This window comes from Manacus vitellinus, unplaced genomic scaffold, assembly GCF_001715985.3.
Source record: "Manacus vitellinus isolate BGI_N305 unplaced genomic scaffold, ASM171598v3 scaffold_11_pilon, whole genome shotgun sequence".
Lineage (NCBI taxonomy): Eukaryota > Metazoa > Chordata > Aves > Passeriformes > Pipridae > Manacus > Manacus vitellinus.
Genome location: NW_021938895.1, coordinates 3,530,012 through 3,549,562, shown reverse-complemented (window position 1 = coordinate 3,549,562; position 19,551 = coordinate 3,530,012). Strand labels below are relative to the sequence as shown.

At 41.3% G+C, this 19,551-nt stretch overlaps 1 protein-coding gene across 1 annotated transcript in view; it reads left to right on the top strand.

Annotated features, from left to right (window-relative positions):
- EVA1A (eva-1 homolog A, regulator of programmed cell death) overlaps positions 1 to 19,551 on the top strand; it is a 212,569-nt gene that overhangs the window by 76,060 nt on the left and 116,958 nt on the right. The window contains exon 4 of the mRNA XM_018088964.3: positions 15,475 to 15,627. Within this exon, the coding sequence (XP_017944453.1) occupies positions 15,475 to 15,627 (153 nt within the window). The remainder of the gene's footprint in view (positions 1 to 15,474; positions 15,628 to 19,551) is intronic.

Here is a 19,551-nt window from a genome sequence, read left to right as displayed (position 1 = left end):
CAAGATCTGTGAGGAATTCAAATCAAAAGTAGGTAATGAAGCACCTGCATTTGTTGTGGGATTTTTTTGTGAGTGATTGTAATATCCCTCGTTGGGTGAGAAATGCACCTCTACGAGACAGGCGATTAACAGGGTGTTCTGGCAAGTCCTCCCGAACCTGCAGGTTTTGCATCAAAGCTCGCTTGAAAAATCTGAATATTGAGGGCTGTGCTGAACTTATGAAGGTATTTCAGGACCCATCTGTGCATAAATATTTATGGCTTGGAATTCTTTGCTAATTACAGACATACTAGAAAAGAAGCAGTTTGTATGTGTGCGGAGTAGGTAATTTTCCTGAAAGAGAGCAAGGGAAGATGCTTAAAAATATTTCCCCAAGACATTTTTCAGGCAGCTCCAACTTTGCAGGGTAAAACAGGGTAACCTGACAGAAATTATTTTCTCTTAATGACAGGGCAAACTTTTAATCAGAACCCACTGGATTAATAACAGTGTTTGAAATAAGTGAGGATTTTTTTTGCACAAAGATACCAGGACATGGTCTGTCTTTCCTTGATGATTCAAAATGGTAATTTTGAGTCTCTCAAACAGAATCTAGTTCTTTTGTGAGTTCAAGCCTTTCCACCTTTCTGTAGGGAGAAGGTTAATGAGGGGACCGAGGAATAATGGATCCATAGAGTGCAAAATACAGCATCATGAGAAATTTTGATGGGCTTTTTGGGTTATTGATTATTTTAGTATTGATTATGAGATTTAAATGAATATATGCTTAAGAGCTGATCCCCAAAACTGTGGTCCTATGAAGTGCTGACCTGCTCCATAAAGTCTGAGCACACACAATTGTAACCAAAGAGCACCAGAGAGTCCTTGTTGAGAACTCACTGCCTGGCACAGGTTTTGATCCATAAGTTTGTCAAAAGACAAATGCAGCTCTTAGAGTTCTGTTTCTGAATTTGTCTTTCTTAATAACAGACCTGACAGAAGTACTTTAACAGGAAGCTATTTAAGGTCTAAATTGTCCTCTTGGGATATCCATTTCTTTCTATTGCTTATTGAGGAAGCCTGTTGTGACCTCGCTACTGAAGGAGGTGTTTTGGTTAAGCACCTATCTAGGTAGAACGAATGTGAATTTTCTTGCACACAGGTATTAGAGATGCTTTGGGAAGTAGCCTGCAGAGTTTGGACAGGACACTTTTAACATAAAATAAGGATGCCCAGGCCCTCCCACTGCCAGTCATGCTGGAGCCTCAAAAGGCCTCTGAACAGATCTAGTTATCTAAAAAGAAAGACTTCCTTGAAAGAAAGCAAAAGTGAAGTTAGTGGCATTTACTTGTACCTTTGCTGAAGAATAACGAGATGGTGCAGTCATCCCCTCCAGCCACTGTCACTGCAGTTATGTCTCTCTGACGTTACATTGCATTTGAAATCTAGTGGTTTCGATGCTCACTGGCTGTGTGGGGTTCATGCACAAGGCAAGGTGCTATTTTGGTTTCTCATGGGCAGAATTTCAAGGCGATGGAGGACAGTAAATCATGCTGAAACTGAAAGACCCAGATTTTTCAAATGGTGGGGCTCTGGGGAGCAAGGCAATGGGGGATCTCTACTGCACTAACCCCTCTGGGACTGCTTTTGCTGGAAGCAGGGAAAACTCATGGAGGTGTTGTGGTTCACCTCCTCTAGAAATTACAGAAATAGTTCAGAGAAGTGCATACTTAACTAGAAACAGTGAGAAATTCAATACTTTTTGTGGTTTTTTGGAAGTCTTATGCTAATCATGGTCCCCTCTGATCCCGTAGATGGGTCTAGGATCTAATGGACACTCATCTTGCATGCACAGGGCTCAGATATGGGCACAGAACTACTTTTAAAAGTCAGGAGTTTGGCACTTCTGAGTATTCTCTGTGCCTGTAAATAAATAAATACACTATGTCTGTGTGTACTTTTAATTTTAAGGTATAGGATATTTAAGGAGATCAGAAATTATTCATAAAATGCTCTATTCTGTCTCAATTTGGGGCAAGTGAGATTTATTTATAGCTTCTATGTGATCTGAGGGCCAAGGTCCATTGAAAGTGTGTAGAGGCTTAGATTTTATTTTTAGTTGACATGGTGGTTTTGGCCAAAGGTTGGACTTGATGATCTTGGACTTTTCCAACGTTAATGATTCTACAATTTATTTTATTTTTCTATAGCATATATGCCTTAGTTTCTAATATACATCAACCTTTGGGAATATGCTCAAGGGCACAGCACAGGTCTCAGCAGAGCACAACTATGGCTTGTGGTTCTAAACTTGGAGGTGCCTCTGCAAACCATCCTGCTATCTACAAACTGAGCAGTGAACCCCCAGGAGGATCCCCCCAGGTCAAGGTGAGGATGTTTTGCTGTTGCACTCAAACCTGAAGTTGTTCTCTGCTGGTGTAGATGTATTCTACACTACATTTAGCACTGGCAGGAGTGGTTTCTAGTGGGAAGTCCAGATATGGTCACCCTGTTCTAGAGGCTAAAAAAATTGGTGAGAGTGGTGATGGGCTGTCCCATGCCACTGGGCCTCAGTGCCAGGGAACAGGCACATTTAATTTATCAGGGCCAGTGTAGCCTGAGATTCTCACCCAAAGCACACTGAAGCCTAGGATTCAAGCCTTGAACACACACAGGATTTCAGTCTCTAGGATATCTCTCAGGATCATTAAAAAATTGCACATAAATCCAATTATTTCTCAGGTAACATGCTGATTTGATTTAGACCCATTAAGTGTAATTACTGGGTAGGCTACAGGACCACATAATTAGAGGGAATTGACATACTATTTAATTGGTCTAACATGAATTCCCTCAACTGAAATCTGGATTCACCAATATTATTCAAACAATTCAGTGTTTGTTCATCCCCCTCACTTCAGAGGCAGAGAACTGTGTAAGATCATGTGTTATTGTAAGCTAGGAAATATTTGCTCTGTGTGCCAGACTTTCTGGAGGGGCTGTGTGATCTAATCCTGGCTGGGAACAGGATCTGTGCGGCTGCCCAAGTCATGCTGAAGAAATAACTTCACCTCTCTGCATCCCAGCAATACCATTGCAGCTGATTTTACTGGGGCTGGTTGCTGCTCTGGGCTATTGAACCAGCAGGGATCCCTCTGCCCCTGCACAGCTGCTCCTTATTTGTAGTGGCTTTTTGGTTGTTTGGTTATTTTTTTGGCTTTGCTGTTTCAGAAGTGCCAATGCTCCTGAACAAAATGGGGCCATAAGTGCTTGTCCTTCTCTGGAAAGGGAATATTTGGGATGAGATGTGTTGTCTGTGTGGCCATTTGCTGGCAGTGCTGTTGAGAGAAGAAGGCTCTTACTGTATTTATGTGACTTGCTCCATGAGTCCCCCACAGTGCCCTTCTCTTGTCTCCTCCTTTGCCATTGCCATGCTGTCCTGCTGTCCTGGATGCACTGTCCCCTTCTCAGCTCTGAAGAACCTAAACTGTATCTTCCATAATGAAATTTTCCCTTTTTTTCTGTTAGGCAGTTACTCCTTTAGTTTATGACTTCAAGGACTCTGGGAGGGATAATCTCCATCCAATTTTTTTTTTTTTAGTTATTATTATTTTTATTTAATTTTAAAATGCTGTGTGAAACAGCTGGATGTGATAATTGGAAGATGGTGGGCATGAAGCCTGCCTGTGTTAATCATCCCAGTGATGTAAAAAAGTGTAAATTCAAACTTTGCTGTTCTCTCTTCTATTCACAAATGTAAGCCTAAAGCCTTTGAAGTTTCAGAAAACCTGGATTGTGACCTGGGCTCCACATGCATCTCAAATCCTTTTGTAACAATACAAAAATATATTTAGAAAAGGCACATCAAGGCTCTGAGAAATGTATCAGGGAAGGAAATGTATGGTTGTTGGCAAAGGGTGAAGTGCCAAAAGTTTGTGAGGTGATAGGAGGAGGAAAGAGGGTGAAGGAGGTCGCTTTGTACTAGTTTGGAACCTGTAGCTTTGATTTATGGGAGAACTTTCAGGCTGAGAATCAACCTGGACACGTGTTTGAAGAGAACAGGCTTTCATTCTCTTTGCTACAGATCTAATTAGAATCTAAGGGACCCAGTTAATTCTCTTGAAAAGTCAAACACTTTTTTTCAAACATAAGACTGCTCATCCTAATGTCCTTGCCAGAATCTTACTCAGGTAACAGCCCTAGGCAATTTTGATTAGAAAGCAACTGAATTTAAAAGTCAACTAGGAATTAATTCCAATCAGATCACCTTCTGATGAAAATGTCGTCTTCAAATGTTATGCTCTCTATCATACAGTGATAGAGCTGTCATACTGTGCCTCAGGAGTGTCTGCCATTTGGTGAGGATGCTTCAATTTTTTTTGCCAGTGGTACTTCAGAGCCTGTGTGAAGGCAGAATACCATTACTGGTGCCAGAGTTTTTCCATCTATTGAAGAACTGTGAGGAGCCATACTCTATGTTCTGATTCCATGTCTCAGTGAATTGCTCAGATCTGCTCATCAGGTTTCAGTTGAATTGTCCGAAGAGTATGAAAAGGCTGCTTTGGAAGGACCACATAGGCTTGCAGCGAATGCCTCTTGCTCACATTTTAATTTCCCTACAACCCATTCCTTCAGTATTGAATCTTGTGTGAGCTTTGCTGTTGAGTTTGATGGGCTGAGGATTGTATCTTTTCTGTTAAATTTACTAAACATGGCATGAAAATCCTCATGTCATCACACATCCTCAGGGCTTTCATTCCCTAGACAGAATTTGCAAAGCAGTGTGAGCCAGAGCAGAGGACTATAGAAAGAACAGAGGTTTTGTAGAAATTTCAGACAAGAGCAAAGAGGACCTAAATGTATTCCTGGTTCCTTTAACTGATGATTGATTTTAGTGCTAGGATAGACTGGTAATTCAGTAGTCATCAACCCTTTCAGAAAAGCATTCATCTCCCTTGTCAGACAGGTTTATTGGTGGCAAGAGAAGTTCACTGTATTGTTTGCTGCATTGCTTTTTGGTGGGCCAGGCTTTCCAAGGCAGCACGATGGAATCAGGGATGTTTAATGGGTACATCCTTCTGGTCCGGCCACCGAGGCAACAGAACAAGCCTTTTACCTCCTGCATTCATCAGCTCACTCTTGCTTATCTGTATTATTTCAAAACTGTTAAGGTGGTGCAGGGAGTGGAAATTTATAAGGGCAATAAAACCTTGGGCAGCAACTGCTGTGGTGATGAAAAGGTGTAAATAAAGGAATGTTATAAATTACAGGGGACAGATCCATCAGCCCACAACCGGGGTCAGAGAAGCATTAATGCCAATGATTAATATTGTTTTAAGCTGTTGATGCACAGAGGTTCTCAGGAGCTGTCAAATAGCCCTATCTCTGTAACACACTAATCACTTGACTGTCAGGAGCAGGATTAAGAGGAACATGTGATTCTATTGTAGGCAAATGCAAAGATTATTGTCTGTTTAATTATACATATGATTATAATATTAATAGATTAACTAGTGCAACATATAAAATATTATTATAGCATAATAATGTAATTATACTATTATTATTATTATTAGCATCATTATTTCCTGCCCCCATGGAGAAGGAAACTGCTACTGACCTGGGAGAGTTAAAAAAAAAAATTAAAAAATTCCATTTTTTCTTTCAAACCTAATCAGTCAGCTCTGCTTGACATAACAAAGAGCCAGTGAAGACCATGATGCTTCCTACTATGAAGGTGTAAGGATTCCCTTTGCTGGGTCAGGTGTCCAGTATCCAGATGTGAACCACTGAAAAAGACAAATTCTGAAATCTGCCTAAATTACATAAATTCTAGAGCTGTGACTTTTACAGATCCCCTTTGTCCAATGGCACTTAAGTTTTCTGTGGGGTCCTGGAAAAAAAAAACAGGGATAAAAATATCTTTTTTTTTTTTAAGACATGAATTTTTAGAAAATGACAAGGAAGGGATAGACTACAATCTTTCAGTGCCGGGGTAGGTGAGTCAATAGCTTTACCAGGAGCTGGGAGCCTTTACCCTCATGTACTTCAGGAGATCTAGCCCATCCTTAGGCACCCTGGGCACCTTTCTGTGCTGATGATGGAGGCTGTGTGGTGGCTAGTGCTTCAGGTGTTAGAAATTACCTTGGCTGCTGGTGATCTGCAACTTTTCAGAAGAGCAAGAGGTGTCCTTGGAGCAATTAATCAGAACACAAGGAAACCAAGCTTTTAAAAATGAAACCCATAAACCTAAATCTCAACACATTCCAATGTTGTAGAGGTTTGCAAGTTCTGAACAACAGATTTCAAAATTTTCTGGTGTACTGGTGAAGAACTGTGACAGGAAAAGCATATCCCAGAAACAATATGCTTATAAACCAGACTGAGATAAGGTTGACTTTTGTGAAAGGCTGGATCTCTTATATTGACTCCACAGTTTAAACCATGAGTGTAGGACTCACAGAACAGAGAAGTAAACTTATGCAGTGCTTCTGCAGGGGATCCTGTAGATGGACTTATTCAAGACAGAAAATATAGATCAATTGCTCTCCTGAAATAAACGTCTTCTAGAAAAAAAAAGAAACAGAGAGGAGTGAATCTTCTCTGGGATGGAGGCATGGAAATAAACTCTTTCCAATACTGTGCATTTCTGCAATATTTTTTCAATATCAATCCTGCATTTGGTTTTCAAATTAACTACACATTTTTTAAAACAGGTATCTCCTGATATTTCAAGCTCTTCATCATACTAATTGTGCATCAAGCTTTTCTCACTTACGCAGTTATTTTTCTGACTATTTAAAAGACACTGGAGGTTGTCACCTAATTGTGTCTCTGGGAGCTGAGACTTCTAAAGCATCTGTGATGAATTTTGGGCATTTGCTTACTGTATTTCTCCCAGCTACATTTTTTTTCTTCTCAGGCAAAACCATTGAGGGAATACTGTGTGTTTATTTATTTAGGACTGTAGTGAACTAGCTTTTAATTTACTAGGCCTCATGGTCACATACCGTGTGTTCTAGGCAACCCAATGGATTATATGTAAAAATATCAATCAGGTATTCTTTAATGTTCCTGTGTCAGAATTATTATCACCATTGTTTTAACATTTGGAGAAGACTGTTTTAATGATATAAGACTGAATTTTCCCTTTCAGCTAGTTTAATAATAACTTTAAGCAGCATTACTCCTAATTTACACCATCACTGGAAGAGCAGAACAAAAATGCTGTGAACAGTGGTACTAATTAAGTCTTTTTGCTTATATATTTAAGTAACTTCTAGTGCATCCTTCCCATCTTTTCACTGCAGTAACAAAAGTTGTGGCCATGCTTCCTATGTTGCCTCCTATGGTGTAGCTATTCCTGATTCCATGCTAATTGACCAGTTAGTACATCCAGGCAGGTTAACTGGTGGGACAGTGCAATAATTACAACCAGCTTTGGCATTGATTTGGCTCTCTTCTGATATTGGCTAACAGTTCTCAAAAAATCATCTCAATGTTTCTGCTAAATTTCACTGAACTTTAGCCAGCAGGTTCTCAGGAAGCAGGACTAATAAATGGTGAGGCAGAGGCTCAGGCAGCAGAAAAACAGTAAGTCACAGCTGCTTCAGAAAATCATCCCAATTTCATTAATAGAAAAAATAGGATGAGAATTAAAGTTGTCTTGGGCTCCCAGGTGTTATGTTTAACTCTTGTCTCACAGTCTAATGCACACATTTTGATATTGTTCCCTTTTTCCTCCTTAGATAACCATGCACCTCTGTCCAACAGGAAAGTGCAACTAGGTGCATCTGAACTCTGGAAATGAAATGTAGCAGTTAATTTGCAACACTGCCAGCCTTTTCACAGGAGAATATAAAAGGACAACTACTTCAGACTAATGAAAGTGACAGTGGGGAGAGGTGCCTTTTAAACACTGCAAATTGGATGGGTGCATCAGGAGTGTAATTTTAAAGGAATCTGACAAGGTCGTTGGCAAAGAACAATCTTCTTACTTGTCAAAAGGGTTTCAGACCTCCAAAACTTGGCACTCTTGAGTTCTCAGGGTTCTTCTGAAGTTGGCAAGCTGCCTATTTGATATAACTCTGGACTGTCATCTGAGTTGTATCTTTCAGAGTTTCGGATTTGCTCCTGCAGAAGTGAGCAGTGCATGCCATCGAGGGCAGCAAACCTCAGTTTCAAAGTTAAATTAGAGCATCTTCACAAAACGTTTCTGAAGGGAAAATTGAATTGAAATAATGTTAAAAGATATTTCCATGCAAATGTATGAATTTATAACACACTCACTTTTTTATGCTCCAAATTAAAGGGATGATCTTTTTTACATCCCCTTGAAATGAGGGAATGACAAGGTAGCCCACAGTTAAATGCTTGTGGGGGAGTGAAAGGAAAGGCTGTACTCAAGGACTCTGGAGACCTTTTCTGTCCTGGAAAGGTTTCCTCCACCCAATCCTGCCTAAGGGAATGCTGATTGGATTGATATGGATTTATTCAAATCCTCATATGGAAGAAAGGTTCTCATTAGTAGCAGGTTAACATGGAGAAGAAGGAGGCTCTGGAACTCAGGAAGGGAGATGTGTGTTGTAAGTGAAATTGGACAAAACCCCAAAAAGTGAGGAGCCATAGCAATGTGCACTGGTCTAAATAGTAGGCATTTGCCACGGGGGAAAATTTCTGACCTATGCTGACTTGTCCACTGATAGGACAAGGGGAAATGGCTTTAAAATGAAAGAGGGTAGATTTAGATTATATATTAGGAAGAAATTCCTCACAGTGAGGGTTGTGAGGTCCTAGAACAGGTTGGCCAATGAAGCTGTAGATGTCCCATCTCTGGAGTGTTCAAGGCCAGGTTGGACAGGGCTTTGAGCAACTTAGTCTAGTGGAAGGTGTCCCTGACCATGGCAGGGGGTTTGGAATGAGATCATCTTTGATGATCATCTTCCAACCCAAACCATTTTTGGATTCTATAAATCTATGATTTATATTTGGGGACTTGGAGGCCAGAATCCGATTATATCTTCTGAAGTGCAAAAGAGGATGCAATACTCAAACAACAAATGCTTTCTTGAAAAGTAAGTAAATATGTAACACAGGAATTGAAGCATTAGGAAAAAGTTCAAAGGGGTGAACTGACTGGAAAATATCCTTTTAACACAATTATCTTCTTCTCAGAGTAGTGTAGTAGTCGGTGAATGCTGTCCAAGGCACTCTTGCTTTCTCTGCTTTGAGATGTACTTCCTCTTTTTAATTTTGGGAGGATGGACTTAGATCTACATGCACTCAAAAATATTCTGTATATCTTCATAAGGTCCCAGGAATTAGCTGATTATGGGGGAAGAAAAAAAATAAAAACAACAGTCACAGGTGATAAGGAAGGGCACTGGATGGGTATTTCCAAGATGAGCTGTTCATGTGCACAACACTCATGTTCAAGGATGCTGCTTAGAGATGTCTGTCTTAGTGTTTATTAGGTTTCCTGTCTTAGAGACTCATCTTCTTAGTTCCTGCAGAAGAGATAGTAACATGTACTCACTATACCCATCTCTCACATGATTAACTGTGTCACAGGAACAATTTCCTCAAGGAAATTGTGGAGTTTCAATCCTTGGAGGTGTTAAAAACTTGAATGGACATGGCCTGCAGCTGCCTGCTGCTCTAGCTGACTCTGGTATAAACATGGGGGTTGGCCCAGACATTGTGCAAAGGTGTTTTCTGTCCTCTGTGACTCTGTGAATTGTGGTCTGGAGTGACTACACCTGTAGTAAAGAGTTTGTACTTCCATGGTTAAGACTTGTTTTGGCTTTTCTCTCAGGCTGACACGAGAAATGGCTATATGGTGACTTTTGCACTCTAAGTATTCTGCCTAGGCATGTGCTGAAATTACCAAAATCTCACCACATGAGTTACTATCATTTTTATTATTTGGGGATGGTTTCTGGTGTCCATAAAAGTTTATTGAATTTTAACTTGTGACTAAAAAGCTGCATATTCCACCTGTGCCACCTGGCCTACTGTGCATCTCTGAGTGGCTGAGTGAGGAGTGGGTGGTCCCTATGCCCTTTTTCACAGACCAACACTAACCACCATCCATGGTCATTTATCCTTTAATTAGGTGATGGTGGAATGGCTGGATATAATGAAGAATTATGAGTTTTGAGGTGAGAAATGTTCTTTGTTTTGGGTGATATGCTTCAGAACAGGTAACAAAGCTGGGATGAAGGTGAGCAAGGCAAAAATTGGGCTAAAGAGAAGTTATTGGCTAACATGGAGTTTAGTTCAGTTCTGAAGTGGCATCTCAGGTGCAGTCTGATTAATTTATTTATAAATAGTTATAACCTAGACAGGAAAGTTGTCTATGGGAAACAATCCTGATGTGAGAAGGAATTGGGCAAAACCATCTCTGTTTCCTACAAAATTACTTACTTTGCTCAGATCCTCAGTTCTAAGATTGAAATCCTTTAGGATTTTGTGAGGAAAACAGATTTTTCTTAACATGTATTACCAGTTCTTTGATCTGGGAAATAGGGTCAGCTATTATGCACTGATTATGTGAAGTATGCATATTTTATTAGCAAAATTTCATAATTTTTTCCACAAGTTCTGTTCAAAAATATAATTTTAGGCAAGGTAGAACTCTGGCAATAATGCATTCCATCACTTTGTTAGACACAAAATCTTTTGAGGATCTTTTATCTCTAAGGTCTTGAAGAGATTGAGGCAATTGACATTTAGTTTCAAGCTTCAAATCATGACAATTCAGAAAATTGTTATGGACCAAAAACGAAAATGTTCTTAAGATACTGGGTAATTGTATTTACTATAGGTCATTTAGGTTAATATTATTGTATGCATCCTACGATTACAATGGGTCTTCTTATTCATTTTACTGTTTGAGAGAGCCCATTTTTCTATTAGAAACATTTATATTTTTTCCCATAATTGTCCAAGCTATGTTATAATAGTGTCATATAATGACCTTTAAAAACGTGTCTAGAAAAGGCTGCAGCTGCTCCCTCCTTGGGTTCTCTCTACTCAGTTATATTTAAGCCAGTGTCTCTGAAAGCAGGCAGTAATAAAAGGGATATTATCCTTAGCAAATATCTTAATCATGGTAAATCTCTGTTGCCCTACAAATGACTGCATGGGGGATTAGAGTGGAGTAAGCCATTTGCTGAATATCACTGCCACCTTTCAGAGGCCATTTAAGCGTGTTTAATTTTTCAGGGTGAAACATGAAACCCACTAATACAAATGTTTGTGTTTGGCCTGAATTATATCCAGACTGTAACAGTTAGAGCAGGCTTAGGACCAGATTGTGAGTGATCTGTAGGAGGCCAGTTCTGCTTGGGAGAGTGAGAGAGAAAAATGCACATTCGTTCCCAGTCCCAGCTCTCTTATGTCACTTGCACTGCCTCGGTTCTTTTCAATATTTATGTCAGGTTGTTATCGGTGAAGTACCAGTGAATATATGGAGGATGCTTAGCTCTGTATTTTTTTAGTATCAGTCACAGTCCTTACTGTTGTCCAGTGCCTGAGAGCCACCAGTGTCTGACTTTTGCTCACCCTGGTTAAGATGGCGATGGCAATGCTATGAAGTAGAAAATACTTTCAGAGACTTGTGTCCTCCATAGCATCACTTTCTTATCTCTTTGTTTATCAAGATTTCTATCAGGTTGCCCAGAAACACCAAGACCGTCTGCTTTCCAGTGATCAAGCTTAAAAGAACATTTTGGGAGACTGAAGTACTACTGTGTATTTCATTCTTCCTTTTTTTCTTCCTTTTTTTTTAATTCTTTTTAAGAAATCAGTGCCTCACTCTGTGCCAGACCAGGCAGCTAACCAGTTTGGGCTCAGCCAGAGCCTTGGAAACTGGCAGCTCCAATAGGTGTTTCCTGAGGCAGAATTTAGTGACTGCGAGGTGACATCTGCTTCAAGTGGTACAGCCCTCTTACTTCACACTGCAGTGTCCTGGGAGCACATCACCCACAAACTGCCCTTGTTCCCAAGTGTGCACTCAGGTTCACCTCACCAGTCTGATTTTTGAGCCATCCATCAGGCAGCTTCCCCCATAAGCCCTGAACTTGACTTCCCAGGGTGGCTACAAGAGTAAGAACTGCAAATGTGAGAGGCAGTGTTTTGTTGTTCATAGAATCATAGAATGGTTTGTGTTGGAAGGGGCCTTAAAGACCATCCAGTTCCAACCCCTCTGCCATAGATAGGGACATCTTCCACTAGACCAGGTTGCTTAAAGCCCCATCTAACCTGGCCTTGAACACTTCCAGGAATGAGGCATCCACAACTTCTCTGGGCAACCTGTTCCAGTGACTCACCGCCCTCACAGTAAAGAATTTCTTCCTAATATCCAATCAAAACCTGCCCTTCTTCAGCTTCAGGCCATTCTCCCTTGTCCTGTCACTCCATGCCCTTATGAAAAGTCCCTCTCCAGCTCTCTTGTAGCTCCTTTAGGAACTGGAAGGTGCTATAAGGACAAGTTGTTAACTGTCTCATAACTGTTGGACTGACCCTCAGTAGTGAATGCCTGTCCATCCCAGTGGGCTCAGTGCAATATTCACTGTGTTTAAATCCCAGTCAAGTTTCCAAATTATAAGCTCTGACTTTGAATGGTCAACAGAATTTAATAAATATTCCAAAGACCTTAAATGAGTCCATAGAACATGTGGTTAAGCAATCAGTTATACTTGTTAATTGAGATATGTAGCTAGTAATAACGAAATTGGAAGAGGAAATTGAGTTACTGCCTTGTAAGAAATAAGACCTTCACAGAGGACCCTCTCATTAGAGGCTTCAAAATTGCTCTTTTTTTAAAGTTAATCAACTATTTAATATTTCAACCACTTCAGCCAGTCACAAATATTCTTCTTTTCTGTAATATTGGTTTAACATTAACTATGTATAGCTTGTCCTATTGGAGAGTTTTGTGCCCTTGTGCTTTTAGTTTTAATTTGTGGTTTTTTCCTAAAATAAAAAAAGGTCTAATACATCTATAAAGTTCTATTATACTCTGCTAAGTTTTATAGTTTATAGCAGGCTAAAGCTTTGACTTATTTTCCCTCACAGAAGAAACAAAAATCCTATGGGAGACATTTATAGGCGAAGATGAAACCTCTTAGTATGTTCAGTGTTGCATTCAGATGCTTTCATGTTGATTGTGGATGAAATACTTACATAGATAAGATGGTCATAGAATCATAGACTTATTTAATTTAGAAAAAATCTCTAAGATCATGAAGTCCAACCACTAACCTGACACTGTCAAGTCCATCACTAATTCTTCACAGCTACATGAGGTTCTTCTCTTGTTACATACTCTGAAGTTGCAGAAAGCTTTTATTTCTGATTCCTGTCACTGTTTTACATACTCAGCTGGTCATGGGTTTATTTGTATAGTTATTGCTGAGGGATGTGTGTTCTTTGCACAGACTCTCCCATGAATGAATTAGGCCTTAATTGTGTCTTCATCTACAGTGATGGATCACAAAGTGTTTTCACATTCAATAAATATTTTAAAGCTTTGAAAGTTTCTCTGCAGTGGGAGAAAAACTAGGATCTTTCAGAGTTTCTTGCAAAAAAGTTGCAGAGTGAGAAGGAAGATTATGTACTGGAACAGGGTCTAGGGTTAAGATTCTCACCTGGACTGTGAAGGTTTGGACTAGGGTTTTCACATTCCAATCGATGATCTGAACACCAGGTAATAAACTACTTTGAGGAGGCTATTTTTTGGCTTCAAGCAGGAATTTCCAAGTTGAATATGAGGAATAATTTTGTTCTCAGATATTTCTTTTAAATCAGCAAGTTCCTGTTTTGGTGTAATACATGTTTTCTCCATATAGTTTCTTCTGAAAAAATCTAACCTAAAGTAGAAATTAGCCCTTCTTCAAACGTGGTTTAAGCTAGATGACCTCCTGAGGAGTCTTCCAGCCTAAATGCTTCTATGATTCAACTTTGGTGGAAGAATTACTTTCCATCACCAATAAGGAAAACCAATTCTTGAACCTAGAATTACACTACAGTAAAAAAAATGTCACATTAAGTGTTAACTGCCAGGATTTAAAGACTTGAATATCAAAATATAAAGTAATTATTAGCTGGTGCTGTCAGTTACTGAATAGTTTGGTGCATATAGACTCTGTATAAGTTCTCATATATATATATATACACATGTATGTATATATATATGTATGTATATATATATATGTATGTGTGTGTGTCTGTGTGTATGTTTGTGATACTAGACACCGAAAATCAATGCCAGAGAGAGACAAAAATCACGTCTATGCTAGGAAATGACACAGGGCCAGGGGCAGCCTCAGGCACTGGCTGATGGTTATGTGTTTGGTTATGGCTCAATTTTGACCTGGTACAACTAGAGGCATTCAAGATGAAATGACTGATCATGCCTGGGAGGTTACCAGGGGTCACAGACCCTTCCCAATAAGCAATCTGGATGCTGTTGTGGCTACATTTATAACGGTAAATAACATAAGCAAGTGCAAGGTCACTCTATAGAGGCTGGGGAGGTTGAGGGTGTATTTCTGGCTGTGCCCTAAGTTGGCTACATTGTCCACAGACATGCCACTTCAGTTTTTTTAGTCTTTTTATGCCACTGCTTTTTTCTTAGTCTCTTTCTTTCACAGTTGTGGATGTCTAGCTGTAAAGGTTCAGCTCTTCAAAATAGTATTTGTTTTCATTGATGTGTTGGCAGACACACATGGGCAGGGCCTATTCTAGGTTGGGACCTCTAGAGGTTCCCATAATCCAAATAATAGAAGAGAAGGGAATGACATGCAGTTTCTTACGAATGATTGTCCAGTCTTCTTGAGAGATGTAAATTGAGTGACTGTTCTGTGTGTACCAACCTTACAAGAGCAAGAACGTATTTTGCATTCTTGAGCTGACCATTTTGAGAAGAATTTGGGGAGCAGCTTTTGTATATCTGTGTTTGCAACAGGCAGGAGCAGCTTCCATAATTAACCAATTTAGCATAGCTCCCATTGGATCTACCAAGGGAGAGCTGCTGTGAAAAAAAGGCTTTTAAGAATGATGGTTTGAATTTTAGCTTCTGTGATGTAGAATAAATGCTTGGCACATAGAGGGCTGATATGGATGAAGTAGGTTCCTAAAGATAGGCTTTCACCTTCCCTTGCCATAGCACCATGTGGAAATCACTCAATTGCCATGCATCCTCACTTATTTGTCTGCAAAATGAAATTTTGGCTATTTAACAGAACTGACACGTGCTAGGCTAAATGTGCTGATACTGTCAAGGGAGAATGTATGATGGGAAAGATCCATGCTCCTCTAGCAAATGCAGTGCTAAGGCTGGGGTTGTGCTGGCAGCTGATGTGCACCCCTGGGCGTGCACCCAGAATTGCTGCTGAGCTCACACCACGGGGAGGTGAGAGGGCTCCCACCCTCCCTGCTGGGTGCCTACCTCTGGATCAGCTGAGTAATTAAGTGTTTGTTTCCTTCCAGATGAATACAAGAGTAAAGTAGCCTGTGAAGATGACAAGCTGAGGCTAAGCTGTAAGAAGAGCATGGTGATAGCCATTTACTCTGCTATCTTTGGGAGGACACAAGGAGGCAGCCTGGAGTGCCCATACCAAAACCTAGGGATGCCCATGATTGGTAAGCAGGGGGATAGATTGACAGAGCATGCTAAACTGGGCAGGGTGACTTCATTTACTGTCATCATGGTAGTGCTGGCACAAAACCTGATCAGAAAATTAAGACTGGGACATTAAACCTGCCATGGCAGTGCTCCTGATGTGTGGTACCTTGGTGTTACCTGATGAGCTTCATCATGAGCACCAAACTGAGGTTCAGCTCGATGTCCCAGCCAAGTTATCAAGTCACAGGCTTTTAACAGATACATCAGATTACATGCTGGAAGGTGTTTGGGTTTCTTGTTCAATTTTCTGTCCTCTTGGTGGTTCATACACCAAACCTCTACCTATAACATGAAGGAGCATATTGTCATGTGCCATCTGCGACATTGAAGCCTTGATATTGCATTTAATTTTTTACTGAAGTTAAAGCAAGGGAGCTAATTAAAAAAACAAGTTGTTAAGTTTCTTCATGTTATGGTTGGCTTACAATATCTCCAAGTAGCTTCTTTACTCTTAGGCCATCATAGTCTCTTACAGTCAGGAGTCAAAGATAAATAATTGAAAAACATTCGCTAGAACTATGTGTTCTTGAGCCAATGTGAAATGACTTTGAATATTTTAGGCTGTGGAAGAGAGAGCAACAGTCTGCAGTACAAAATCCTGTGTTCAGCATTCCTCATGATCCTTCTCTGCAGAGCTGAGAGGGAATTAAGTGATTTCCCAAAGGAATTGCCTCCAGAGGGGGAAAGGCTTTAGTGGGAGTTGTACAGGGAAGCTTGATCTGCTGCTATTGCCTGTGCTGGGATCTGTTCAGCTGTATGAGATCTTCGGCTTCAAGCTGCTGATCCAGTGCCCTTAAGGAGTTAAATGCTATTCAAATGGAAGCATGTGAAGTGACTGCTTGGAAAAATAATACACAGGTGATGGGTGTCAGTAGGAACTCACAGGTGGAATCAGGCCAGTCAGGTTATTTGTGCAGCGTGGGGAGTGCCTTAAAGTTGTGTAGCTGTGAAACCCTGAGCACCTGCAGTACAACTGAGCAGTGCAGAGTCTCCTACCCAGTCCCGTGGGTGAGGTGAGTGACAGCAGAGTCAACATCCTTTAACGAGTTATCTCCCATCTCTTGAGGTGACCAATGTCCCTGGATGTGTTTCTGTTGTCCCCCAGATACCAGGGTGCAGAAGCTGAAGCAGATGCGTGAGGCAGGTTAGCTTAGACCACTTTCGACTGGTGTTTGGGAGGGGCTGTGCGCTGGTTTCTGTGGTGGTTGAACTGCTGGGTGAGAACTTGCCGAGTCATTAAACTGGATGGGTTTCTGAAGCAGACCTGAGCACCCCAGTCCTCTGTCCTTGCTGAGAGAGCAGGAACAGGCACGTACCAGTGACAAGGTACCAGCACAGGGACCTGCTCTTCAGTGTCAGCGTGAAGCAAAACCTTACGTGAAGCTGCAAAGTTTTACTCTTCTTTGCCCAGATGCTAAGTCACAAAACTTGTACTGTCTGGCATATGAGTATGTGACACCAGAAAATGGGATGGGAGGCAGTGGAGCTGGGAGAACAAACAGTGGGGTCTGACAACAGGGCTGCACGTGCCATAGCATCTCCAGCGCCCACATGCTCTGCTGCTTTCAAAGTGGCCTTGTGAGCTCTACAAATCGGGATGATTGCCCAAGGAAATGAGGTGTCGGATCCCAGAGTGCAGCACCCAGTCTGCTGCTGGGATGAGGCAGAGCCTTCCTCCAGTGTGAGCTCTTAAATGAAACTAGTTATGAGAGCTGGCTCAGTAAAAGGCACTGTAACAACAAGCCAGGGATGGGAATGCTGAGGGAGCTTTACGATAAAATCCAACACGAGGTTTTAAGCTGTGAACTGATACTAAAAATCACTGAGATGTTGGACACGAGCAGATATTCACATGTTTGGAATTGGTGAGGTCTCAAGTATCTGTGTTAAATCATCCTGGAGCTGCTGGGATGCTGAGGAGGTAGGTAGGTACGACAGCGGCTGGCTGAATGCCCTCCAGGGCTGGGGAGGAGAGATGAGGAACTCACCATGGAGCAGTGACTTCCCTGGGTCCTCCCAGACATTTGGGCACTGTGTGTGTAGGGTGAAAGACAGACTGTAGCTGTTGACACTGATGCTTCCCTGCATGCTGGAATCCTGAGTGAAGTGGGTGTGTGTGTGTGAGCTTAACTAAAAAAAACTGTGAGTGAGCAGGTGATCTTTTGGCTCCCCATGGTTCAGCTCTCAAATTCCAGCTACTTTTGGGAGTGGTTGTTCAGGTCTCTCCAGCACCAGCTCACAGATCCCCTCAGCATGATGCTGCCAATGCTACAGGCAGTCTCTGCTTATCATGACCTTCCCTTCATCCACCTGTGTGAGCTGACCCAATGGGACAGAGCTCCAGTGATGCAGGAACACAGGAAGGTGAGTTGTGGCTATAATTAACACACCTTTGAGCCACAGGAGAAACTGGTGTAGGATCCATCTCCAACCAAAATCAGCAAAAAGCATATTCACATCATACTTCCCCACAGCACACTGCAAGAAATCACAGTCCTGCCTGCAGTTACAGCAGAGAACTGAGTGGGTTGTGCTCCCAGCTGCCACTAGTAATTGTGGGAGCAGCACTCAGGGTCCTCCAACCTGTTCCAGAAGCTGTGATTCTGCCACGGGCCTGCCTTGCCCAGCAGGCAACTCTGTTCCTTCGGGAGCAGGTGGAAACATCACAATTTATAAATCAAAGCTTTTGCTAGCTAGAGAACATTTCCCTGCACGTTCCCACGTTTCCAGTGTGGGGAGGGCTGCTCTATGACAGCCTTTGATCCCAGACATTCACAGCAAGCTGATCTTACAAATATGACCATATGACTCAGACTTTGTGGCAGCATCTAGTTCCTGTAAGGCAGAACTGAGATATGTTCTGTCTATGGAAGATTTATTCTGTTTGAATTTCATGGTACTGATGATTTGTGTCAAGTCTGAGCCTTGGCAAAAGGCCTTTTGCTGGCAATTAGGTCCTGGACAAGTTTGCAGTGATTATTTATATCCAGGCAAAATGAGCTACTTGATGAGTGAAGGACTCATACTTGCCCCAAAGGTGGTGAAGGTTATCTTTTCTTCCTCTCCAAATGAAAAACAGTTCAGAAAATTTGATTCCCTTTTTTTTTCCTGTGGAAGAAATGCACATTTGGATTGAATTTAGATATCTACAGCTTGTACAGGTGAGGCTTTTAAAGAACTGAGGTCTAAGATGGGGAGGAGAGATGGCCTAATAGAGCATTGCATATATAAGGTAAAAAAATAATTCAATTTGTGTCATTTCTGCTTTGAAAAACAAGACTTTGTACTCCTGTAGAAATGTTAAGGAAATAAACTCTACCAACAGTGAGTTTCCCAGATTCTCCAGAGGCATGAGAGACATCAGGTGCTCAGATGGGTCCTGAGGTATCGTGATGTTGCAGCCCTTTTAATCCAGCTATTGTTGTGCTGCTTTTGGGTGATGTAAGGTCCCCAAGTCAGACTTCACACACCATGCCATGCCAGATGCATGCTTTCTCTTTGTCTAATGTCTGTATGAATGCACTTGTCATCTGTGCAGAGAAAGCTATTGCTAAGAACTCCATCCTATCCCTGTCACACTAAAGAGAAAATCTGCAAGATCCCCTTTTAGCTGGAAACATGCTAAAACTTGTGTCTCTGACCGTAATGGGAAACACCCGCAAACAGCTGGACCCCTCCTTGAATGCCTTGGGAACTTTGAAAAGCTCCTAAAGGAATTTGACCTTATTTGTAACTCTCTTAATAAAGCCTCCACTTTGCTGCCAGCATGTGCAGAGAGCATACACAGAGCACAGGGAAGTCTCTGGGGAAAGAGCTATTTACAAGCGATGAACCATTCATTTCCCTCAGCCTAGTGAGCCCTTTGCCCCTTTTTCATGCTG